The 26,552-nt window shown below is 36.0% G+C and overlaps 1 protein-coding gene across 2 annotated transcripts in view; it reads left to right on the top strand.

Annotated features, from left to right (window-relative positions):
• The window catches only part of LRRK2 (leucine rich repeat kinase 2), a 71,320-nt gene that overhangs the window by 38,723 nt on the left and 6,045 nt on the right, over window positions 1-26,552 (top strand). Inside the window, exons 26-49 of one of the 2 annotated variants that reach the window (XM_069801853.1) lie at window positions 1,393-1,486; window positions 3,177-3,363; window positions 3,755-3,936; window positions 4,395-4,624; window positions 5,645-5,772; window positions 7,049-7,267; window positions 9,461-9,662; window positions 10,285-10,373; window positions 11,238-11,425; window positions 12,359-12,513; window positions 13,547-13,693; window positions 13,847-14,038; window positions 14,841-14,987; window positions 15,317-15,417; window positions 15,591-15,781; window positions 16,450-16,610; window positions 17,427-17,597; window positions 19,497-19,597; window positions 20,251-20,445; window positions 21,464-21,657; window positions 21,959-22,031; window positions 22,860-23,044; window positions 24,461-24,613; window positions 25,366-25,574. In XM_069801853.1, coding sequence (XP_069657954.1) covers window positions 1,393-1,486; window positions 3,177-3,363; window positions 3,755-3,936; window positions 4,395-4,624; window positions 5,645-5,772; window positions 7,049-7,267; window positions 9,461-9,662; window positions 10,285-10,373; window positions 11,238-11,425; window positions 12,359-12,513; window positions 13,547-13,693; window positions 13,847-14,038; window positions 14,841-14,987; window positions 15,317-15,417; window positions 15,591-15,781; window positions 16,450-16,610; window positions 17,427-17,597; window positions 19,497-19,597; window positions 20,251-20,445; window positions 21,464-21,657; window positions 21,959-22,031; window positions 22,860-23,044; window positions 24,461-24,613; window positions 25,366-25,574 — 3,894 coding nt within the window. Of the gene's footprint in view, window positions 1-1,392; window positions 1,487-3,176; window positions 3,364-3,754; window positions 3,937-4,394; window positions 4,625-5,644; window positions 5,773-7,048; window positions 7,268-9,460; window positions 9,663-10,284; window positions 10,374-11,237; window positions 11,426-12,358; window positions 12,514-13,546; window positions 13,694-13,846; window positions 14,039-14,840; window positions 14,988-15,316; window positions 15,418-15,590; window positions 15,782-16,449; window positions 16,611-17,426; window positions 17,598-19,496; window positions 19,598-20,250; window positions 20,446-21,463; window positions 21,658-21,958; window positions 22,032-22,859; window positions 23,045-24,460; window positions 24,614-25,365; window positions 25,575-26,552 lie in introns of those variants that run through there. The other variant, XM_069801854.1, reaches the window with a different exon arrangement.

The raw sequence follows: 26,552 nt of genomic DNA, 5'->3' as shown, positions 1-26,552 counted from the left end.
CCCCCTGTACTTGGCACTGCTGAGGCCGCACATCGAATACTGTGTTCAGTTTCAGGCCCCTCACTACAAGAAAGACACTGAGGTGCTTGAGCATGTCCAAAGAAGGGCAGCAAAGCTGGTGAAGGGTCTGGAGCACAAGTCTTATGAGGAGTGGCTGAGGGAACTGGGTTTATATAGTCTGGAGAAAAGGAGGCTCGGGGAGACCTTATCGCTCTCTACAACTGCCTGAAAGGAGGTTGTAGTGAGGTGGGAGTCAGTCCCTTCTCCCAAGTAACAAGTGATAGGACAAGAGGAAATGGCCTCAAGTTGCACCAGGGAAAGTTTAGATTGGATATTAGGAAAAATTTTTTCACTGAAAGGGTTGTCAAGCATTGGAACAGGCTGCCCAGGGAAGTGGTTGAGTCACCATCCCTGGAGGTATTTAAAAAATGTGTAGATGTGGCGCTTAGGGACATGGTGTAGTGATGGACTTGGCAATGTTAGGATTATGGTTGGACTTTATGATCTTAAAGGTCTTTTCCAACCTAAATGATTCTATGATTCTAAGTATTACCACACTATATCCAGTGTTGTCTTCTGAATAAGACAGAATGTTTGGTTCACTAGTCTGAATGCAGGTGTCATTTGAGATGCCCTGAAGTATCACACTTGGCTTACAGCTTCTGGTCCAGAAAAAGCAGGTCTTCCATAGTTCCTGTGTTGTATCTCTAAGCCATGTGCAGAATGCTTAGGTACGACAGGGCAGATGACCTTCAGTAGAACCCAGTATTTAAGCAATTGAATTGAGAGTGGGTTACAGTGGCTTAGCATACTTTATGCAAAGGTGTCAAAATTAATTTACCTATGAAAGATACAAATTACATAAATGAGATTTTAATGATACTGCAGGAGTTCATAAGTTACTGTCAGAATTTATTTCTGTCTTCAAGACATAAAATCTTCCATTTTGAAATTATTGTCACAGTATTTCAGAACGTAGCTCTTATGCCTGCATTAAACACAGCTGAACTATTAGAGTCATTTTTATATGCATAAGTCCCACCACTCACTGGGTGAATTATGGGAATGTTACATATACTGGCAATACAGTAAAGTGCAAGTAAGATTATTTCAGTGTTTAGTGCCAGTATGAGATGAAGTATGATAGTATGTAATGTGATAAAAGCCAATACATTAACTCAGTTCTAAACTTCTTTCATTTGGGGAGTTTAGTTTTAAATAAGCTTTAAAAAAAAGATTCAGATTCTGCCTTTGGTAGCTTGTACAAAGACCTGTGTATAGAAGATGGTAGACTGACTTTTTAGTCTGTCTTTGATTTTAGAAAATTCCAGTCTTAAAAATAATTTGAACAGTTCTGAAAAGTAATAGGATTAACCTCTTTTTCTGCTCTAGAAATAATACCTGACTTGTCATCCAGCATAACAACCTTAAAATTATCCCAAAATCATTTTATTAATGTTCCAGAAGCAATTCTTCTTCTACCACAGTAAGTTACTATTTTATCCATTGAAGTTAATGACAAGTTCTTGATGAAGAAAATCTGATGGCAAGACCTTTGTTAAGCAAAAAGTTCTGCATGTTTTACTGATTTTCAGGAAATATTCTAACAGGTTAAATCCAAAATGTAGTAGCTTTTAACTGAAGACAAATCAGTCATGTTTTCTTCATTGTTTTGAGAAATTCTATTCCTCAGATTCAAATCATTGTTATTGAGAATATATTGCTTGACTGCTGAAGCTGACAGTTCTTGCTGAGAAGACCAGAATAATTTTATTATTTTCTTGAAACCAACAGTAAAAAGATACTGGCAATTTTTCCTTTTCAAGAAGTTCTGCAGACTTTTGCACAAGGCTACTGAGATTAGTTTTTCACTTCCCAAATATCACAAGATATTTATTCTCAAAGAGTGACACTTCCTCTAGATAGAATTGTGATAAAGATGCATGTGACATTTATTTTGGTATACCTTCAAAGCATTACTCATGTGAAAATCAGACTTTATTTTTTATACAAGTTACTGACCTTAACAGGTCACTAGAATCAGATTGTGGAAGGAGTGCTTGGAAGGGATGATCAGATCAGTTATCTGATAGATGTGGGTAGATGTGAGTGCTGATGGCACTATGGGGAGGGCAGATCCATAGATTTGTGAACTTACATTAATCAAATTTACATAGAGCATGTCATTATCAACATGATATTACACTGATTCAGCATGCTAACATTTATATTCACAGCAGCAAATTTAATGGATATGTTGAAAAAGATGCAGCTTTCAGGTTCTACATCTCCCAGCCCAGACAATAAGGAGTTGCATGGATTTTTTGCATGCTTCATTTTCCACAGTACATAAACAGCATATTTGTCCAACAGATGACTTACGGGAATGAAATGTTCTTTTTTATGTAGTTCTTAAATGCATGTGTAGTTGGACTATGTAATTTATGCACATACATGTATTTACAAACATATATTCATAGAAACATTCTGATAAGTGAGGTAGCCATAGCATCTGGTGTTAGTTTCCTAAGTTAGGAGCAAGAAAGAGAGCAGTTCAGATCACCTAGTGGGGCTCCATAGTTTATAAGTGGAATCTTGGGTTCTAGAAAGTTGATAATACCAGGAAGTTCCCCATTGCTTTTTTTTTTAATTTGAGATTTATAAAAAAGCACATGAAAATACATATTAGTATTACATTAGTTGTGCACTACAGGAGTGTGAACCATGTTTATCTGTGTCTTCTACTAATGTGAACAGAGCCATGCATGTCTGCAAATTGTAGAAAGAAGGAAGTGGACTATTATCCTAATATGTACACTTATTTAAAGTGACTCTTTCATTTACTATCTGAAACTTACACACACAGTATAGTGTGGATGTTTATTTTCATGACCAGGCAATTTCATTCACAAATACATTGAAAGAATATTATACTGAATCAATCATATATATTTTCTTATAATTTTTTCTGAGGTAGTGAAGATCTACTTATAATATCATCTTACTTTTGCTTGTAGTAGTAATTCTCTATCTTTTATGTACATTGCTGTCAGAAAACTGTCTGTTCTGATATCTAATCTATTTGTTTATTTATTAAAAATTAATACAGTTCCAGTTAATCTCAGGGTTTTTTTTTCATTTGCTAACTTCTTTTTTTTTTTATTTCATGTTTTTAGTTTGCGATCAGTAGATTTAAGCCAAAACAAGATCATAAGCCTGCCTGGACCAATGCACTGGAAATCATTAAACTTAAGGGAGCTGTTATTTAATTATAATCAAATAGACGTCTTGGACTTAAGTGAAAAGGCATGTGCATGGTCTAGGCTAGAAAAGCTACACCTGTCCCACAACAAGTTAAAGGAGGTAAAGTGTAAGATTCTACCTAAAGAAAATGAAATCACTTTTCAATTTAATGCAGTTTTTCAATGTTCATTTGATTTTCATATCACTTCTCATAAAATTGTAAATTCTATTAATGAAATGATATGTTAGTGCAAATAGTACTTCCTGTGAATGAAAATCACCATATTCTATTAAGTTTTTCTGTCTGGAATGTGTCATATAATCAGTTTGTATAATGAATTCATTATGAGGTCCTTGTCTATTAGTGTGGAATATTAGGCCTGTTTACTAAAAAAAGTTAAACTACAGCGGTAAAAATAATACCTAGTTTTGTTAAACATTAATGTATTCATGCTCATACTTTTTTTTTTTTTTAAACATTTAATTGCCCATTCAATGTTCTTTTATTTAGATTCCTCCTCAGATTGGCTTCCTAGAGAATTTGACTTCTCTGGATGTAAGTCATAATCCCGATTTGAGATTCTTTCCAGATGAAATGGGAAGACTGTCCAAAATCTGGGATCTTCCTTTGGAAGGACTCCATCTTAATTTAGACTTCAAACATGTGGGATTCAAAGCCAGAGACATTATCAGGTTTGTTGCCCTATTGTTCTTGAATATTCTTGTTTTGCTTTCTCGGGATATGCAGTAAGCATTAAGAAAAGAACATATTCTTTTGAAAAGACATGCTGGTTTGTCGTATGAATTCCAGCATGCTACTCTATGGAAGGTATCATATATCAACGCACACATAAAATAGATTATAGCGATTTAGACTATAATAGTATTACTTCTTGAATTTGGTGCTTCTATAAACCATGCAATAAATGGTGCTTACCAATTATTTCTCATATGTTTCTGTTTTATTTACAAAATAAAGAGACACATTCTGAATTAAGCTTTAACTTTCAAGTCAGGAATTAGAATAGACTTAAAATCCCAGTAACGTCAAACAGATACTGAAAATTTGAAGAAAATGGTATGATCTTGTGTTCTGTTGATATTTTCCTTATTATACACTTCTATGAGTTCTGCAAACTTTTTTATGCCAGATTTCTTCAACAACGACTGAAGAAGGCTGTACCTTATAACAGAATGAAGCTCATGATTGTTGGAAACACTGGCAGTGGGAAAACCACCCTGCTACAACAACTAATGAAGTGCAAACGAACAGAATTGGGCTCTCCAAAAGCTACAGTAGGCATTGATGTAAAAGACTGGATCATTCAAGGGAAAGGCAAAATGAAGAAAGAGCTTATATTAAATGTGTGGGATTTTGGAGGTATTTCAAGAGCTTATTGTCCTTTACTATTTTCTTTTCTAACACAGTAATGCATTACTTAGAGTCAGCCTGTGAAATTTTGAATTCTGGACAGTAGAATCATGCAAATTTACACCAAAAGTCAAGTAACCACTTCTATATTAGTGAATTCTGTAAATTGGCAGATAATCTCTCAAATTTAACATAAGGCCCCAGGAATTTCTCATCACCAAATGTGGTCTGACCCCTCGTTTCAACCATAGCACTCTAGAACTGTCATTTCAGAATAGTAAGAAACTGCTTGTAATCAGTCACCAGAAGAGTCATCTTCCACTCAACTGTTTCTCCCTTTTATAGTCTGAGTCTCTCTAGGCTCTACAGTATCACCGTTTCGTAATGTCACAGAAAACAAAGCACTTAGGGGGTGACTTTAAACTTTGGACTTTGGAAAACTTTCTAAGTTTGGGGGACTCCAGAAGCACTTCTAAAATTCAGGGGTATTTTAGGCTATAGAAAAGTTATTTTTAAACATTGGTCCACGATCATTTAAATACAGTCTATATCACAATGGATAAGCACAGAAGAGCAGAATTAAAGCTGAATGTCCAGCTTCCGTTGTGATTTTAAGTGCTTAATCATGCGAACTTAGGAGTCTTATTTTGAAGTTGCTGAAAGGATAGGAGAAAGGGAGGGAAGAAGAAAGTAAGGGAAGGAAAGAGTGAGGGAGAAATACTGGAGTTTTAAAAGAATCATGACCTTTCAAATTGTCTTTGCAGCAACCATGTTTATCTAGTTGTTAAATCTTACACTTCTTGATTTAAAACTAGCTTACATACTTCAACACTACACTTCAGTCAATGAGCTACTACAGAGTACCTACCTAAAATTCATACTTATTACAGGCCTCCTGTCAATTTAGACAATTTTCTGTAAGCACTGATTTCATTTGTGGATTAGTGATCTGAGAATAAGTGTTCTCCTGCCTTATCTGAAGATATTCCATGAGGGAAGTACTCAACAGTGGAAATTTTTTATCATTAGGACAAGAGGAATTCTACAGTACCCATCCTCATTTTATGACCCAAAGAGCTTTATATCTCGCTGTTTATGATCTCAGCAAAGGACAAGCAGAGGTGGATGCTATGAAGCCATGGCTTTTTAACATCAAGGTAAGCCATAGATATATACACAATGGAATTCCACTTTCCAGGGAGCTGTTGGTGAACAGAAAATTAACCACAAATATTTTTAGACAGGGGAAGAGGAAAGAAGCTCTTCAGCAAATAAAAATAGTAAGATGAAACAAGAGCTGAAGTAATCATATATTGGATATGAAAATATTTGTAGACATACAAAGACATGATTAGCACCATTTTGTTCTTAAAATGGTCAGAGTGATTTGCAAAATAATAGTTTGTATGTTCTGGCAATATTTTTAACTGACTGATAAAAATAAGAAATGGGTATTATTAAACAGATGATGAGTTAAACCTGCTTTTTCTTTTATGCCATTGTATATTCTGCAGAAATCAGAATTTGGCTAATGTTAAACTGACTAGATGCAGGTTTGAAATCATGCTGTTAAGTGCATGCTTAGCATCCTATTGTTAATAGGGATGATTCCAGGACTATGGTAGGGAAATTGGTCTGAGAATCTGCCTATATATTTTTCTTTTGCTCTATGTGTTTTATTTTCATTTGATGGAATCACCCCATGGTGAGCATTACTTGTCTTTTCCTTTTGTATGATGGTTAGCCGTGGCTGGGCAATGCAATTACATAAAGATTTTGTATACTGATCCTGTTTGTTAAACTCATCTTTTTCACTCTTTTCACCTTGAGCAGTGATACAGGACAGAGACTTACAGTCTGTTTAGTGTTGATGAAGACCATTTCTGATGTGTTCTCCTTTGCTATGCAGTACTCACTGGTGTTTCATTGCTGCACTGTTCTGGTGACAACTAGCAGAGTACCCTTTGCTTTTCTATTTTGTTCGGCATTTTTAATGAAAAATAGTTGTCCCTCTATCTTACTGACAATGACAAGTTGACAATTAATTTGCAATTAATCTGCAAAGTATGAAATCCAGATCTATATTGCTTCCTTTTAGAAAAAGCTGATTTTTTAATATTTCTATTTGGAAATAGACTGCTCTCTGTGTGTTAAAAAATATGTTTCATATTTATAGGCTGATGCATTTTTACTGCCTTATCCAGTCAAGGCTATTATGTGGGATTGCAGTTTAAACTTACTCTGGATAAAGACATGACATCGTATTTCAGATTTCAAACTTATTTAAAAGAGGTATATTTAAAGAGGGAGAAATGGTTGCTTTTTTCATTGTATTGATTGTTTTGACTAAATTGTTCGCATTTTATGTGGATATAAAACAATAACATCAACATTCACTATTGAGTTAATCAACTGTATGGATCTTAATAATAGGCTCGAGCTTCAACATCGCCCGTCATTCTTGTTGGCACTCATTTAGATGTTTCTGATGAAATGCAACGTAAGGCCTGCATGAGTAAAATTACTAGAGAGCTGTTGAATAAGCGAGGCTTCCCAGCAATCCAAGATTATCACTTTGTGAATGCTACGGAAGAATCCGATTCCATTATCAGACTTCGGAAAATCATAATAAAGGAAAGTCTTCATTTCAAGGTAAGATACCTACTGTTCATAATGTTGAAAACATTCTAGTTTTAGTTAAGTAAATATATTTTTAAACATTAATTAACACATAATTAAATACATTTTTAGTGTGATAGCAAACTCATCTTGCCTTCTATAAAATGTTACACACAGAAAAATAATGAAGGAAGATCACCAGGTTTGTTTTCATTTCATTTTCTGCCAAAAAAAGCAACCTAGTAAAAATCTCAGCTAAGTTATGTTTTCAATCACTAGGGCCATAAATAGAATATTTTTAATTAAAAACAGGCCATCTTTTTCTTAGGAAGAAATGTGATCAAAAACTGGTTGTTGTTGGATGGCAACATGTAATTGCAATAATAAGTATTGCAAGATCTATGGGGACCAGAAAATAAGATTTTGTGATTTCTGAAAGTCAACTAATTCTCCATTTACTGATTTCATTTTACATAGTGTGAAACCATTTCTAGAAAGAGGAAAGTGAATTAAAGCAGGAAAAGAAGACCCCTTGGACTGAATGATCCTCCTGAACTGGAGAATCTGCACTCATAGTTCTGTTGTCTCCAAAGTCATCCCTACCACTCATTCCCTGCTATCTCCGTAGCCACAACATGAAGCTCTAAATGTGAATCACAAGCATGAAGAGACTAGCACAGGCATGGAGCTTATAGAAAGACAGGATCCAATCTGTAGCAAAAAAAATATACATATTTTTATTTTTTCATTTATACGATATCAGTTGTGCAGTGTCAAAACATGTTAAAGAGAAAAGGTGATGTCCTGTGCTACTGAAGTCAATGGCAGAACTTCATAAACCATAGCAGAGCCCAAATTTCTTCTGAATTACTGCTTTGAAGATTTTATAGAGCAAATGCTGTATTTATGACCAGCCTCACACTAATGGTGTTACAAAGGAGAGAAAGAGTGCACACACCTCTTGTTTCTCAGAAACTAGCAGCTTAGCCACATCCATACTATGCCTAACTTCATTCCACAGTTCAAGGAATAGCTAACCAGTGCTAAGAGGCAATGAAGTGGCCTGTTCAGATGGAATGGATTAATTCCACTTCTCATACATCCAGTAGGCATGAATAGAGCTGGTGTTTGTAAAGGTATATGTAGCCCTATATTTCACTGTACTTCTTCAACACTCAGGAGAAGTTCTGCTTTTTGAAAACATTTCACTCTTAGGGACCTAAAAATTGTTCCTGTAACATCCACATCTCTTGCGACTATGACTTAAACTGATGTTTAAACTTCTACAAAAATGTAAGGTGGCCTGAAGGAAAGGAGGTAGTTTCCATAAATAATGTAGACACTGTGAAAGGAGTGTTATAAGGCACCTGCTTAGAAGTTAGGCAAAATGAGTTAAGTATTCAACTTTGTCATCAAGTGCTCTGAGCCTTTGAAATTACACAAGGTACTAATAACATTTTCACAAGGTACTAATTACATTTTTGGCACATAAAAATACCACAGTGCATTGGTGTTTAACTTCTTTGAGAGGAAGATTACAAACTAAGAAGCCAATTTGGAAATGTTGGGAAAATTGTTTCCCATTTCCTCAAAAAAATTACTAGCTTAGCACCTATGGAGAATGAAGAACCTGGTCAGGAACAGGGGCAAAGCACCCAACTCTGTTTCCCGTAAGTGTCACTAACTTGGCTAAATTTATTTCTTCCTCTCCTCTTAAGATCATCTTAAGCTGATCCTCTTGACCACTGACTATCAGCAGTGGAGACTTTTAATTGAGCTACTACCCTTTTCCCCCCAGTTTATCTAAAGACATGTCTAGAGATATTACAGATTACAAAAGGTATCTTTTTTTTTATTCATTTGCCTATTGTCTTGTGTTAACCTGAGATGTATGACATCATCTGTTCATATAGTGAATATTTTCCTTTTACTTCAAATCAAAGCTTCTCTTTGAAATGATGTCTTCTGAGATGACATAATTTTTTATTTTTTATTTACGTGTAATATGGAAATATTTTCTTTGAGTATTTATTAATAGAAAGATATTCATATTATAATTCTGAAAGAATCTACCTTTCAGAAACCATGCTAGTCAATAAAAGAGTGTTCTTGTTCCTTCTCACTGCTACTATTGAGTGGACATACCCAGCTTACATCTTAGTTTTATTGTCTGCATTTCACATGAATAAATTAATACATTTAAGATTATTATTCCTAATTATACAGATCAGAGATCAACCAGTGGTCGGTCAGCTAATTCCTGACAGCTACTTGGAGCTGGAGAAGAGAATTTTGCTGGAACGTAAAAATGTCCCAGTTGAATTTCCTGTGATTGATCAGAAACGTTTACTGGAACTGGTACAAGAAAGCCAGTTACAATTGGATGAAAATGAACTCCCTCACGCAGTTCACTTTCTTAATGAATCAGGTAAAATATTATCTTCAGTGTATGTTTGTTAGCACTTTGTTGCAAATCTGCAGCAGACAGACCTCTATGCATTTTTATATCTTGCACAAGGTTGCCATAAAGTGTTGAGCTGAAATGCTTGAGGTTAGGTAACAGTCATTTGATAATCCAGGTTGTTATGTCAAAGGAATTCCATGATATAAAGGATCACTACTGTAACAATTTAATCTCTTAGCCCTCCTTGAAAACATCGTACCTGCTGGTTAGATAGTACGGTTTCTGAAGAAAGATGCAATTGCTGTAATAGCTTGAATAGAACAGCGGTTAGATGAATACATGTGACAGCTTATCTCAAATGCCATGCAGACTTCATAAGATTACCTAATAAACCACACAGAGCATAGCTGCTTCGCAAAAAAACAAGTCAGATTACAAATCTAACAAAACATCTGAAAATAAAGGTAAAGCTGAACAAACTGTGATTGCATTATACTCTCCTGAGATATTGACATAAATTCAATAGCTGTATTATTCAAATTGCTTATGTCAAGTCACATAAGAAAAACAGCCCAGAGTGGACTGTTTACTTTGCTTAATATGGAGCTTGAGAAATGCATTGCTAATTACAATATTCTTTGCGCAGGTGTACTTCTTCATTTTCAAGACCCAGCACTACAGCTAAGAGATCTGTATTTTGTAGATCCTAAGTGGCTATGTAAAATCATGGCACAGGTTTGACTCTGATTAGTTTTTGTATCTACATTCATGGAACTTTTTCGCCTGTCTGAAACCACTGTAACTTATCAGTGATTCTTCTTTACCATTACTTTACTGTTTCATGATCTAGAATTTTCTCAGGGCCCAGATTGGTTTACCTGGCTCTTTCTGTTTCCTTTGCTTTCTAGACAACTGTCTCAGTGGTTCTACGTTCTTACACTGCAATGTCCAGTATCATTTAAATTGCATCGGACACAAGAATATATGTAGAATAGAAAAACCCCACAGATGCAAAGTAATCCTGCAATATGTTGCAATAGGTTGAGATGAAAGCTGGAGCGTTTGATTAAAGTAGTAAGAATGGGGGAAGAAGGGTCATTGTGGGCTTGGTAGTGATGGCAGAGGAAAGTGAGTGATATGGATTCACATGTTGGGATGGGAGAGTAGCAGACTGACTGCTTGAGTGAAACCGTTGTTGAAATGTTGATTTAGAAACACTCAATATTTTTTATATATATTCAGATTTCCTAACCTCTGAAGCTTTACTTTCATTCAGTGCAGGAAATGGGATGGCAAAAACGTAAGTTTGAGTCTTTAAAGTTGGTGGGATTAAGAGTGAGAAAAGATCTAGAAGATCACAACACACAGTGAAAGCTACTGAAGAATGGTAGCACACAAGTGGCTTGGACAGGTTAAGTTTTTTCACTGCTGTCTTCTTGCTGGCTAGCATTATGGAAAAGTTTGGTTTCACTGTGAAATGGAGTCTTATTTTTTCCCCCTAAATAATAGGCTACCAAATATTTCAGGGAACAAAGTTTGTCAGGAAAATGCAATCTCATTATGACTGTACACCTGAAATTGTTTTACTTTTTTGGAAAGATTCTGATGGTGAAAGTGGAAGGCTTTTCTAAATATCCTAAGGGAATTGTAAAGCGTTCAGATGTGGAAAAATTCCTTTTAAAGAAGAGCAGGTTTCCCAAGATCTACATGTCACAATACTTCAAGCTTCTAGAAAAGTTTCAGATTGCTTTGCCATTAGGAGAGGATCAACTACTAATCCCAAGCAGGTAAGCAAAGAGATAAACCCACAAATGACAGCCATAGAGATCAATCAAAATAAAAACCTCCCATCAGGCTAACTAGTTTAACTGATCATCAAAGCAATTCGGTATATGAAAGCATGATATATACTTAGTACACTACATTTTAGTAATGCTTTCAGAGACATCTTAAGCTGACCTTGTAGCAGATAAAGCTTACATCATATTAGCACGGTAGGTAAATTGAATCTATAAATGATAAAATGCTTTATGAGGATAGTATTTCTTTTACAGTTACCATGCTTTGAGACTACAACAGGAAGATTATAATTTAGCTTTACATTGCAGTATGTGCCAGCATTACAGATATTTATTGCAATATGAAAGATAACCGTGAATTTCTATAGCCTGTTTGCTTGGAGTGCGAACCACAGTCAAGTTACTCAGAGACAGTATCTCTTCCAAACAGTCTAGTTATTCAATGTGGTGACAAAAAAGTGTTATGAATTTTAATGCGGTCTTTTTGCTTTATCTGCAGCAGGTAACACAGTTTCTCTGCCTCAGTTACAGATTTCCCTAATGTGTTTAATAATGCTTATGTTCCTTAATGGAGAGTGTGTTGCATGGTTGTATTGGTTAGAGCTTCTGCATTCTTCAAAGTCCTGGGATAGGAAGATTTTATCTGAATGCCTTACTTGCCTTTTATGTGTCTCAGGTTTTTTTCACATTTACATTCAATATCTAATGATTGTTAGTGAGGTTCTGCTGGGGTTAAATTACAGCAGAACTCCACTTTAGCACAAGCAAGTAGAATAAGCAAATACATTATCTGTCTGCTCCCTGATCATTTGAATCATTCATTCATTAATAAATAATACATTTTACATAATAATGTATGTCATCAGTCAGTTTGGATAAATTACATCATTCAATTACTGTCTAATATTTTTATTCTTTCAGTTTGTCTGATCACAGACCTGTTATAGAACTTCCCCACTGTGAAAATTCGGAAATTATCATCAGGCTTTATGAGATGCCATACTTTCCTATGGGATTTTGGTCCAGGCTGATCAACAGGTTGCTTGAAATATCACCTTACATGCTGTCAGGAAGAGGTACAAATCTTTATCTCCAAAAGCAATAGTGAGCATGTTTGCTTCGAATGCCAACACCTACATGTTAAAGCTCTAATCCCCAACATTGTTTTGCTTTACCTAATTTCTGGCCACTTCACAAATGTGAGAAAAAGAGCAGTGGTCATTTTTGTAACTTAGATATATCCAGGAATAGACAGTGCCTGATCTTTACAGTGGTGTGCAAAAGAAAGTGAAGGTTGTAAGCCAGCTATTTCTCTGTCACATGCTAGAGATGGAGGAAATCCTTATACTTATGCAACATTGCCATTTGCTTTTACAAAGAATACAGGAAAGGATGTGTCTTCCACATAGAAATACAAACTGCTTTTCTTCAGGTTCATTGATTCTCCCTTTATGAAAGTCTAAAAACTTTGCTTTTATCAGAAGGGCAGGGGAGAGGGGGTTGTCTAATTTTTTTTCCAGTAATTCTGTGCTTTGACATGAGATCTGTCTGCTCAACTTTGCAATTTCATTAATCTTTGGGTTTTTAATGTGTGATTTATCAATACTGGTGACGAGTAAAGTATGAAAAATATGCATTGCTAATGCTCTACAAATATGATTTAGAACTGCCTGCTCTTCTGGCATTCAGTTTTCCCCTGAGCATAGAATTCCAGTCACATCTTGCTATTTCATGAGTGTATGATAGTGGAAAAGATCAAATTGCTGAGTTTTTTTCATATGTTGCCTAAGATATTCTGTGTTTGAACCTGAATGTACCTACGCATTTCTGTAATCCCTACATGCATCACCTGCTACATGATTTACCATCTGATTAAATATTTAGTTTGTGGATATGCCTTAACAGAACTGAACGCTGGTTGACATATAGTCAGCTTTTGTGGGGCTATTCTGTCTACAAAGTTGTAGCCTTTATTTTGTTTGTTATTTGGGTAGGCATAAACCTACAATCACAATTAAATATTTAAAGTACCATGAATTATTCTGAATATTTTAAAATATGACATTCCTATTGGAGATCAGGTTTTTAATCTAATTTTGTATTTTCTAGAGCGAGCTCTTCGTCCTAACAGAATGTATTGGAGACAAGGCATCTACTTGAATTGGTCTCCTGAAGCGTATTGTCTAGTGGAATCAGCAGTATTTGACAACAACCCCGACAGTTTTTTGAAAATTACAGCACCTTCTTGCAGAAAAGGTTAATTATTCCTGAGCCTGATTTTTGCTCCACTTTGATTGCAGCTTGGCATTTTGGTTTGTTGTGCTTTTGCCTTTGGAATGTAGAGTTTAGCTTTGTAATTACAAGTATGGCAGATTGAGTCTGTAATTTCCCTCTTTTGGTTTCTTAAAGGGTGCATCCTTTTGGGGCAAGTTGTGGATCACATAGATTCTCTTATGGAAGAATGGTTTCCAGGTTTGCTGGATATAGATGTATGTGGTGAAGGGGAAACACTGTTGAAGAAATGGGCTCTGTACAGCTTTCAGGATGGTGAAGAACACCAAAAAATACTACTTGATGACTTACTTAAAAAAGCTGAAGAAGGTATATATTTATGCCATATGAGCTATATAGAGCTACACTTGTATGTAGATAAATATTATATGTCATCCCCTTTATAACATTTGGATATTTCATGTTACTTAAAAACGTTTCATTTCTGTAGGAAATAATTACAGTATAACTCAAAAGCAACTTGTTCTTTTTCTTATGTAAGAGCCATCTGTATAAGTATAGAATATGGGACAGATTGCAGCTAGTCTGTATAGTTATGTATAAATGGCAATAATGAAAAGAATTATTTTGTTGTGATACCGATCATACAACTTCATTCATGGAATTGAATCCACAACATAGTAAAACTGGTAGTAGATCTTTTGATTGGACCACATACAACAGTAATTTAAAAGGCAATACTCAGGATGACATTCTACATACTAACAGAATTCTTTCTTAAAAGGCGGTATTCAGGATGACATTCTACATACTAACAGAATTCTTTCTTTTTATAGACAGAAAAATAATCCCTTGGTTAGTTTGGTGTTATTACATAGCGACACTTGCTATCACATTTGATTGGTACATATACAGAACCTTGAAAACACTTAAACATGTAAGATATATTAAGTTGAATGGCAAACTTAATTAGTGTTCTGTTCCATATATTTACATGTATATATATACGTTTATGTGTGTGTGTGCATGTATATATATATACACATGTGCGTATATGAATTTAATTTTAGGTACATTGATCATATGCACTCACAGAGATCCATGTACCTTTCGGTGCCTTTTGAATGATGGCTACCTTTTTTTTTTTTTTTGTCTCATTTGTTTTCCTTAGGTGACCTTTTGGTAAATCCAGATCAACCAAGACATACCATTCCAATAGCTCAGATTGCTCCTGATCTGATATTGGCTGATTTGCCTAGAAATATTATGTTGAACAATGATGAGCTGGAATTTGATGAAGCTCCTGAATTTCTCTTGGGTAAACATTATTTTGTAGGGGTTTTTTACAGAGCTTATGTAAACAAATCTATTGAAGTCAGTTCTGCAACATATGGAAAACATTCTAGAGACTTCTTTTTGTAGAAATGTATTTTTTAAGGTATTCTGAATTTCAGGTTATTTAGTTTGGAATTTTCCATTAAGTTGTATGCTAGGACACTGGGGTTTGTGTGTTTAGATTACTGATCATGAAGCTTAACACAGTGGATGATCCATACATTTTAAAATTGGACCCTTTCAGCTATTCTTTTGAGAAATTGTTGATATCCCTCAGTTTTTAATCTTCTTTTCAATTTTATCATTGAAAAGGTGATGGTGGGTTTGGATCTGTGTACCGTGCATCCTATGGTGGAGAAGAGGTTGCTGTAAAGATTTTCAATAAACATACTTCCCTCAGGCTCCTAAGACAAGTAAGAAATTGCCTTTTTTTTCTGTAGTGCTGCTTTTGGAATACCAACCCTAGTGAAGAGCTTGAAAAGCTTAAGAAAATTGCAAGACTTCACTCCAAAACATTTCTGAGTTTACTTCAGGGCTACAGAAGTTATGCTATTTGCAATATTTCATCTGATTTTACAATTTACAGGAGCTTGCAGTGCTTTGTCATCTCCATCACCCTAGTTTAGTGTCTCTGCTGGCTGCTGCAATCCGTCCCCGGATGCTGGTGATGGAATTAGCCCTTAAAGGATCTCTTGATCGTTTGCTTCAACAAGACAATGCAAGTTTAACTAGAACACTTCAGCACAGGATAGCTCTACATGTAGCTGATGGCTTAAGGTAAATGACTTCTGCGTTGCTGTAAAAACAGTATACAGCTGCAAGTAGAATATACTGCAAATGAAAAGCTTGTATTTTCTTTTATCTCAAGCAGAATATTCCCTGGGTCAGAGAAATGCTTGTATTTTTATGATTGATTAGCTGATACATAACACAAACTTTTGTTACCTGTTTTTTTCTGCTAACAAATGGTGCTCATATAAGTAGAGAAATAGCAAGAGCTCTGGGTGAGATTTCTATGTCGCTGTTGATTTCTTAATAAAATCTCAAAGAAATTAATTAAGTGCATTTTTAAAGTTCTGAAAGTCTGTGAATGTCCTCAGGAGCTATTTAAGTGTGACTGTAAAAATGAGAAAACCTGCAAAGGAGCTCAGGGACCAATGAAGCTTAAACTTCTAAGATTCAGTTTTCAAACTGCCAGTGACACTTCAGATGAGACTTGGTGCTAAAACACTGCAGTGTTTATGTGCCAGTAAATAGTATTTCAGAACAATTCTAAGCTCAATATCCAGTAAGGCGGTGTCATGTTGGTGATGTTTGACATTTTTTCACATAATATTTAACATTTGAAAGCATGATTTACTGTTGTGGGAATAATGCATTCAGTGTGTGTATAGATGTATCCCTGAATTATGAATGCTTTCAATTAATACTTTTTTGATTAACAGGTATCTGCATTCAGCAATGATCATCTACCGTGATTTAAAGCCTCACAATGTGTTGCTCTTTACCCTATATCCTAATTCAGCTGTTATTGCAAAAATAGCTGACTATGGCATTGCCCAGTATTGTTGCCGAATGGGAATAAAAACCTCCGAAGGCACACCAGGTATGGAAAAATGCTTTGGTTTACAGTGCATTATATCAAAAAATAGCTAATATATTTTTCATGTAGTCTGTAAGAAGTAACTCAAATCTATACTGTAATCAAAATCACAAAATGTAATCCTAATTGTATTACAAGTTGTGATGCCAGATTTATACCTTTTGGCCTTTCTTCCTATTAATGTTTTAAGCCCTTTTAGGAGAATCAAGGAGTATGCTAAAGGTTTAAAAAGAGAACAAATTAAATTACATGCATTCATTATAATTTTTTTTCTGTCTTGTTTTAGTATGGTTATTGTGATACTGAAATTATACTGCTAAAATTGTTTGGTTTTTTAATTTTCAGTAATGCTTAGGTAGGTCTTAATTTTTTTTAAAGGTAATAAATACCTGCACTGTTTCCTGACTTTAGCGAGAACATATTAGCATCCATTTTAAAGCACTGAACAATTCAACAACTTTCAAAGGTGCCTTTAGGTCTTGGAAATTGTGCATGAGGGTGTGACTTCAAGTGTTAAATGTTACGCCTTCAATAAAGACTGCAGACTTGCCCTTCACTTTCAGTATTCATTGATAAATGAATTATTTTGTGTGTAATGGTGCAGGAGCTCTGTAACTGATGTGCTGTCCCCTTCCTTTATACTGACTGGAGATATTTTTGGAGGTCTGCCACATGCAAACTACTGCCAACCCAGAAATAGTGTGCCATTTTTGGTTTTCTTCCTGTGACATTTTCATCAATAAGTGTTTGCTCTTAATAGGATAAAGATGGCTTCATCTTGGTATGAATCATAACTATTAATGAATGATTTATTTACAGGATTTCGAGCACCGGAGGTGGCCAGAGGAAATGTTATTTACAATCAGCAAGCTGATGTTTATTCATTTGGCTTGCTGCTCTATGACATTTTAACAGGAGGAGGTAGAATAATGGAAGGCTTGAAGTTTCCAAATGAATTTGATGAATTAGCAATACAAGGAAAGTTACCAGGTATGCCTTGTTTCTTGAAGTTTGAACATGAAAGTGGACTATTTGTCCTGCCTCCTCCAAAAATAATACCTCTCATGTTTTATGTTGTGTCTGACAGTGATCAGAGGAGGAGGCTAAATAATAGCAATTTTTAAAAGCTTCTCCTAATTTCATGCGGTTTTGAAATAGTGAGAAATAGGCATCCATTCAACATCACGTTGGTTATAATTTTATTGCAATTTCAAGATACCTAGCTGGTTCCCTTTTCTAAAGAAATAGAGGTTTTGTATACTTGGGACTTTATCCAGACCTAGTTAAAATGGATGTTGCTGAAGGTACCTTCTAATACCATGTCTGGACTTGACCCTTACATATTACTGTGATAATGCATATCATGCACTAATATAAACACAGTTCCACTTCTGTTCTTTGATCATGATACATTATGTTAAAATATCCATTATTGAGAAGCTGCATATCTTTAAATCTTTTTTAAACCCTTAAAAAATATTTAAATAATCTTATTAAAAAAAAAAAAATGCCACTACGTTAATAGAGCAGCCACCCCTAAAGGTTTTAAATAGGAATTCCCTTTTAACTTGTCAAGATTGTGAAGTCCTTGCCCAGCTACATAACGTTCTTCATATTCCATCTGCATTACAATATGTAGTTGTTGGCTGCTGGAAGGAAGATTAAACAGGCTATCTGGCTGGACGTGATGTAGTCAGCTGGACAGTGTAACTCAGTATTTGGCAATTTCTGCATAAAGAGCTGTCGAATTTTTATAGTACTACAAGCTTAATGCATGGCGTTCTTATTTATTGCCCTGCAATTATGAATATACTCATGAAACATTCTTTAAGACTGAAAGGTCACTCCATCTAGGAGAGGGCAGCAACCATACCACTTAATCTGGCATGGCTGCTTCATTAGGAGATATAGAGAGTTCATACGTTTTTCTACTCCTTAAGGAGAATAGTCCAATTCATAGCTCAGACAATTTAAACCCCCTCCGTGAAGAGGCCATCCCAAGAACTGATGACTCTCTGGAGTGCAGCTGTCCATTTGGCTGTTTTCTGTATTATGAGCCCTATGAAATAATCAGAAGTATTAGTTTCTAGAGATAGTACAGTTCCATATGTGCGCATGCTCATCGTTTATATATGTCCACCAAAAAAGGGGCTGGCTGAGCTCACAAGTAAACAGTGCCTATCATTTGCTGACCAGAGTATGTTCATTTGCAGGTATTTATCATTATTGTTACCTCTGTCTAATGTAGGACTGGAATATCTGCTGTGGTTTATGATAAGCTAAAAGGAAAAGCAATACAAGCGTCATTATTCACGAGTGATTTGTTCTTAGAGAGGTCAGCACTTATAGTCATAAGATATCTATTCAAAGCACTGAGTGGGAATTTAAACTTTTATAACTCGTAAATACTATATAGAGTTGTTTATCTCAATAACTATACATTTTATTGGAAATTCATCTGTATTCCATATACTCTGCCCAAACACAAGAATAAATGTGGGAAAAAAATGTTCACAGGAATTGTAAAGACTACAGACCGAAATGATATACCATTGAATGGTCAGCATTAATCAAAACACAGCTCACACTTATCTGTCATTCAATCCCAGGTATAGGGACATTAAAGAAAAAGTTAAAACAAAATCCATTTGCTTTAACTGCTTTTAATGAAAAGGACTCTACCTCTAGCATTTCATGCTCTGGCATTTAATGGCAGATGAGCAATTCCAAGCTGTTCATGCTGACGTTTTACTTAAGAGAATGATATTTCTTAGAGAAGCTCTGTAAGAAGTTAGATGAATTCTTAAAATAAGAAGAAAGTTATTCAGAACTCTAATTTCTGAACTATGGTAAAGGCTGGTTAAGAAGTTATCTAATTTTACATTTTAGATCCTGTCAAAGAATATGGGTGTGCCCCCTGGCCTAAAGTTGAAAATTTAATTAGAAAGTGTTTGAAGGAAAACCCTCAGGAACGACCAACATCTTCCCAGGTATTACGTAGTGTATTTATTTGTATTTTTGTGATACCACAAAGTTATTGTGCTTTCTAAAAAGGAATAGGACATTTAAGTTAGTAAGAGGCACAGGGTTTTTTCTGTTCTTCTTTTCTGGAACTGAAACAGCCATGAAATGTTGCCTGCTCTTGCCATCCAGGATAAACTGTTCCATTCAAATGTACCAACCATTTATTCTAGCCTGCTGTTTTTCCCTGTGTTGCTGTATAGTAATCATAGTGAAATGAGATTCAGATTACTTCATGGTCTTTACTAGAGCCATGCAAAAAGGACTTTGTTATATAGTTTCAGTGCAGTTAGCCTACACTGTTCATGTGTGTGAGAGGAGGAACAGCGGTGAGGATCTGAAACCTACTGTCTCTTACACACTTTGCATTGCTCTTTGAAATGGGTGACATTTTCAAACATGCCTTAACGCCATTGACTTCCTGAAATTTTAACAGAAAAGTAAGAGTCAAAGTAAAGTTGCTCAGTGCACAAAGATTGCTCATTAATAGTGGTAATACAAATGAGCAGACCTGCTGAGATACTCTGTCCATATTCCATAAAACATTGTTATCCATTGGTTGTTATTTATCACTGTATAAGCCATTGTTATTAGCATGTGCATGCTGTGGCTTGCTTTGTAGGTTTATGAGATCCTGAATTCTGCAGAGCTTATCTGTTTGATGAGGTATGTTTCAATACCCAGCACGTCTACAGCAGAGTGCATGGTAGCTGCCAATCAAAGCTGCAAGAAGGCAGGAGTCTGGATAGGCAATGGGAACACAGAAAAAGCACAACTTTCATTTGTTAACCTAAATACAGATGGACATACTTGTGAGGTATGTGGGAAAGTTGCCATTTATTCTATTTTTTTTGGCACCCAGATGTATTTCAGAAGAATTAATTGCATTTTAACAGCAGGCTATTACTTCTGGAAAGCTAACCTTTGAGAGAACAAAGATTGCTCATAAGTGAGTCATCATTGTAGCCATGAAATGAAGCAGAAAAGCAGTTACTTTTTCCTCTCTTCCTGCCATCCAGCCTGAACTTTCTCATAATACTGTCTTTCCACTACTGGGTTCCTTTCTTCCACTCAGATGGAAGCTATTTCTAGCACGGAGGCTAGAACAAGGAGTAATAGCTATACAACCTTTCGTATTTCTACCTCCCCTAATAATCCAGCTAGTCTCTTAACAATTCCTCTCTTCCCATGGATGCCACCTCCTTGTGCCACTTTGGGTGATAGCCTCCAGGTCTTTTCATTTGATTTTCGTACATCTCAGTCCTGTTCCATAAGAAAAGGGAAAAGGTTTTACCCAGGCTTGATGTGCTGTGATGAAAATGTGTGCCAGAACTGAGTGTGACTCATCATCAAAGTTGTTTAAGTTATCTTTCCATCTGCCATCTGTTGACCATGTTACATTCAAATTGGTAGCTTTGGTATAAATTATATGGCTTATTTTTCTAAAACTAAAATGAGAAAAAGAAATACTAGACCAGTACTTTTAGAGTTAGCAATTAAACTGAACGTATATTGCAGTGTAATTCCATTTGCTTAATTCTCTGATGGCTTTGAGCCCTTCGTTAGAATAGAGAGGGATAATATTTTTTTCAGCATTCAGCTTAAGAGATTTTCCTGTGTACTGTTTGAGGGGTCCTTCTCAGCACTTTGAAGATAGATGGCACAACTGAAGTATTTTGCTAATAGGGAATTAGATTTCTTAATGGGGAGGTTAAGTCTTGGGTCTGTCCAGGCTCCTAGAACATTGTACTTTATTTTTATTACCAGCAATTTACCAGCATTTCCCCTTACTGAAATCATAACCAGGTTGTTCTGTTTTGTTTTTTCTGACTTAGGATATTGCAGATAGCAAAATTTTAAGTTTGGCCTTAGTAACCCTTCCTACTGAGAAAGAAAACTGGATTGTAGCAGGAACCCAGTCTGGTTCTCTCTGGGCAGTTAACACAGAAGATGAAACAAGAAGGCATCGTCTGCAGAAAATGTCAGATTCCATCACTTGTTTATACTGTAATTCTCTTTCAAAGCAAAGGTATAAATTAATTTAAATATTTTAGGTTACATTTGAAGATATGACTAAACAAAGATATTCAGAAAATTACATCTGTACACTCATGCAGTTTTGTTCAGACAACTGCTTATTTTGCCTGTATTTTCACTTAATTTTGCACCCAGTGTAACTGAAGATTACATTCCTGACCACAGGTGGTTGTATTTGCTTTTAGTGTTCAATGAAACATGAAACAACATCTTGAAATACCAGAGGCTGCTCATTTAAGTTTTTCTTACCCGATTAAGGCATTTTTAGAATTCATTCTTTTATTTTGTTTCAGCAAACAGAAGAATTTCTTCTTGGTAGGCACAGCTGATGGCAGACTGGCAGTTTTTGAAGACAAAGCAGTAAAGGTAGACTTGTTCTTTGCTGTCTGTTCTACAAAATGCTATCAGTAATATGTAAAGCAGCTACCAATAGTAGCTTTACTTCATGCAGCTTATTTTTTAATCGCCTCTCTAAAACTAAAAATAATTTTCTGCTGCAGTTTTAGAGGAGCTGCACATGTTTTACAATATCTGTTTTAACCAATAGAGTTAAGAGGGGGAAATTATTTCTTAGTATATGACTTTGAAAGTCCTGGCAAACTGACTAGAGAGTGATATTAATGGTTGTTATTAAGAATATTCTAACAGTTTTAATCTCCTTTATTGTTGTTATAGCTCCTTTTTCTTTTCATTCACACTAAATTTTCATAGAATAGATATCTTCAAAAAAGCAGTATTGTTTCTATAGATCAGAGTTCTGCTCACAGAACAGGTAAAGAAATGCTGGGAGCTGTTGTTTATATCATCTGGTTCCTGAGGGCTGGCTCCTGACCATATGCAATTTAGAGCAGTTATGGAGTTGCAATGCACTGCAGAACTAGAATATGGTCCAGTGTGGGATGTCTCCAAGGTATGGATGTGACTTTCCATCCAGTTCTTGAACTGCGCCAGGGGTTGCAGAAAGTATCAGTCCCAGCTCTGTCCTGTTTGCACTCACACAGGCTGTTTTCTATGGGACATCTATAATGAGACTATGGTGCTTTTCAGTTTCATAACATTCTGGAAAGATACCATAATAGTTCAGAAAATCCGTCTGTGTAAATTTAATTCAGCAGGCTGTGTGGTTTTGTTTTAACAGTTTCTGAGTGTCTGTACGCTCCTTGTTTCTAACGGAGTCTGTATTTTTGCTTGCAGTGTAAGGGTGCTACACCTTTGAAGATACTAACTGTAGGAAATGTTAGCACACCACTGATGTGCTTAAACGAATCCTCATACTTATCTGAAAAAAATATAATCTGGGGAGGCTGTGGAACAAAGATCATTGCCTTAACTAGTGATTTCTCTGTTCAAAAGCTCATTGAAACAAAGACAAGTCAACTGTAAGTTTTTCTGATAAGTGATGTTACCTGGCTCTTCTGTTATTTTCATTGAAGACTTCTGGCAGTACTTTGATGTAATGTCTTGTCCTAGAGCTCGTTCTTTGAGTTCTTTTGTTTCCATTCTTTTCCTTCCATAATACAGAGGGAATACAATGTGCATTAAAATAAGATCAGTGAGTAGTGTTTAAAGTATTTGTTCCTGTGTTTAAATAAGGGATATGCATTTTTACTCTATAAAGGATTTATGAAGTCAGTATCTATTCAGAAAATGTATAAATGCAACTGATCAGTTTTTCTCCCCCAATTGCATTTGTCCAGGCCCTCTTTACTTTATTTAGAATTATACACACTTACTTAGCATAGTATTTGCCCTTACATGTTTGTCAGTATGACATGTGTGCATATCTTTGCCTTATATAGCTAAATCATGTATAATTGCTGACTTCTCATTATTTAGAAATTAGTGTTAGAAAATTGGAGTGTTTGATGTAATTCTCACATGGGCAAATCCTGCTCTCAAGTTAAGGCAAGGTTTTCCTGAGCGGGGAAAACAGTGTTTGATTTTATACTAGTAGAAATCATTATTCTGGGAAATTAATTTACTCTGGAAAATAATGTGTTAATATAAAGCAAAAACCTAAAACTTAAGTAAAATGCAGTTCCATGGTAAGATGCAAAATAGGTCACAGGAATAATTTGAGCTTTGTGGAGGCAAAACTGTATATGGTTTTGAAAATAAAGTTGTCAAAACCAAGTAACATTAGGGAAAGTAGCAGTGTTACTGAGCGTCTGCTGTCAGGGGCCTGTGATTTTGAGCTGTTCTTCAAGATGAATTGAAGAGTTAGTGAAATAAGCTAATGCTGTTAATTTGCAGGGCCAATAATATTTTGATATGTGCAGGCACAGACCTGGCATGAGAGACAAATTTGGAAGTAGAAGAAAATGTGAAAAAGGCTGTCAGCTAAAGTGAAACAATAGCAGAGCGGGGTGAACTAAATCTCACTGCTGCTTTTCAGGCTTAGTCATCTTTGTGTTGAGTGACCCTTTATGGTCTTGTGGGCCCGAAAACTGTCAAGTGTCTCAAAACATTGAAAGAGAGGCAGGAGAAAGGTAGAGTTTGCCCTGCTGTGATGTAAGCATATGTAATTTGAGCAGATAGATGGGAGAGATTTATTGATAAGTTTGGGGCATTAATGTGCCTCCAAGGATATCATCAGCATAACTCCATTACTGTGAGAATTTATGTCAAACTGTAGGAAGATTATAACAAACCGTTTCAGTTGTATCCTAGCCCAGTTTGGTTTTAAGGCTGAATGATTCTGTAACAGTTAGAGGGAAGCTAACCCCACTCAAAACAGTCAAGTTTTTCTACTAGCTCTTTTCTGTGTATCTAACTGGAGTTCTTCTCTCTTCTAGGTTCTGTCATAATGCTTACAGTGATGCAAACATTATTTCAATAGCAATAGACAAATCCATCTACTTGGCAAAGAAAAACAGCCATTTTGTGGAAATCTGGGACAAGAAGACAGAAAAACTTTCTGAACTAATTGACTGTGCACATTTTCTTAAGTAAGTGTTTTATTTCAGATTGATGGCCTGATGCGTAGAAAGCTGAATAGCAGATTGCCTTCTCTAGCATAGTACCTTAACCTGCTGGTGGTAAGGGATTTGCCCAGTTCTTTGGGCAAATGTGGAATTCCTTTCCTCTCTTTTGGCCCAGAACTTCAGAATATGCCATGCAGAATCTTAATTTTTTAAGACCCTTATTATATTTCACAATTTCTGTATGATGTCGAGAGGATTCATTTAACTCTGCTCAAGAAAGAAGAAAGTCCTTTGCCGTCCTTCAGGTACTAATGCTTTTGCATCCAGTTACTTCCCAGATACCCTAAATAAGAATGTATTCTTTCTCCAGTGCACAGATTCAGCAGGAGATCAGAGTTTTATTGACAGTGACGGTGATTTTCATTTGCATTCAAATTGTTCCTCTCCCTTAATGTTCATTTTCATGGTGAGGTTAGGAGCCCCTCTAGGTGCGCTCCTCCCACTTTGCAGTGACATTATCCTCCTGCAGACTGGGAGAGAACAGAGAAGTATACCTGCCTCCTATTTAAACATCTTTTGAAGCAGACCAGGTGGCTCTTAGAAGTCCAGTAGTTTTCATCCCAGTTTGTTTCAAGTCAGTCAACTGATTAGCATGAGATTTTTGCGGCTTGTCTTTATGAATGATTGTTTAAAAGGCTGGTATTGAGAGAGTCATTTTAGCAGTTGTGGAATAGCGTGCCACCAGATTTTAATACAAACTCTCTCCATATTTGTAGGGACAAAGTGGAAAAACTAAATAAGGAATCAAAACATAAACTGGCTTATTCTGGAAGAGTGAAGACAATTTGCCTGCAGAAAAATACTGCACTGTGGATAGGAACAGGAGGAGGACATATCTTGCTGCTTGATTTATCAACACGTCGTCCTGTACGAGTTATAGACAACTTTTGTGATTCTGTTAGAGTCATGATAACAGCTCAGCTAGGTAAGTAAAACCATCAAATGATGAGTACTTTGAAATCAGTGCCAAGTTTAGGATTGCTGTGTCCTGTTCGTCATGGTGTTCCAGGAACAGATTAGCATTTCCCATGTTTTGTTCATTCATTCTGTTCCACTGCTGTCATCTTCAGTCAATGTCAGACACTCCGGTATTAGCTGAATACCAGCAGGCTGTCATACCTGTGCCCACATAAAACAACAGCTTTTCCCTGGTTTGTCACTGATCAGCATATGAACACACCCCACCTTCACTGCGTCCTTGTGCCATGCTTCAGCACAGTTCTCACCATCTTCTGTCTGATAGTCTTTGTCTTGATCTGTGTCTACCCATGTTCTTTCTCCATCTTAAGTTTTACGCTTCCGGCTTCTCTCTCTGTGGAGCTTGTTAGGTTTTAATAATTTTTCCTTAATTGCTTAATGCCTAGTTTTCTTCTGCCATCCTTATTCAGGAATGGTTCTTTTAGGTTTGGGTCACAGGCAGATCACAGCAAAGCTGAGAAAGTGCTACACACTTGGACTCAGGGTGCAGACTTGTACATATGTCCTGTTCCTGTCACCAGGGCCAGTTGTTTCAAGCTGCTGTAGGCAGATAGTAGTTGTGGGTTTTCAGTGGTCATTACAAACAGCTAGAGGAGCGTAGTTAGGTATGGGGCACTTCTTGGCTGTTGTAACTTCCTTCACCTGTACGCTTTCCTGCATCTCTCCCCAAAGTAATAAAGGCCATACCAACTCAAGAATTCTTTGTACAGCAGTGGTGGGTACGCTCAAAATACACATTACTTCAAAAAGTACTCTGTGGCACAACATGTGAATTCCCATCACCTTTCACTGTGTTTTGAAAAAAACTTTGGAGTTCCCTTGTCAGTGTGATTTAAAGTGTGTTTGCTGTCAAAAAAACACTCTGAAGCGATTGTTGTGGACTCAGAAACACACCGTAATCCTGCTAGTAAACTTCATAGTTGCA

This window comes from Haliaeetus albicilla, chromosome 14 (assembly GCF_947461875.1).
Source record: "Haliaeetus albicilla chromosome 14, bHalAlb1.1, whole genome shotgun sequence".
NCBI classification, from domain to species: domain Eukaryota; kingdom Metazoa; phylum Chordata; class Aves; order Accipitriformes; family Accipitridae; genus Haliaeetus; species Haliaeetus albicilla.
The sequence above is the reverse complement of the archived record's forward strand: the minus strand, read 5'-3'. Positions and strand labels throughout refer to the sequence as shown.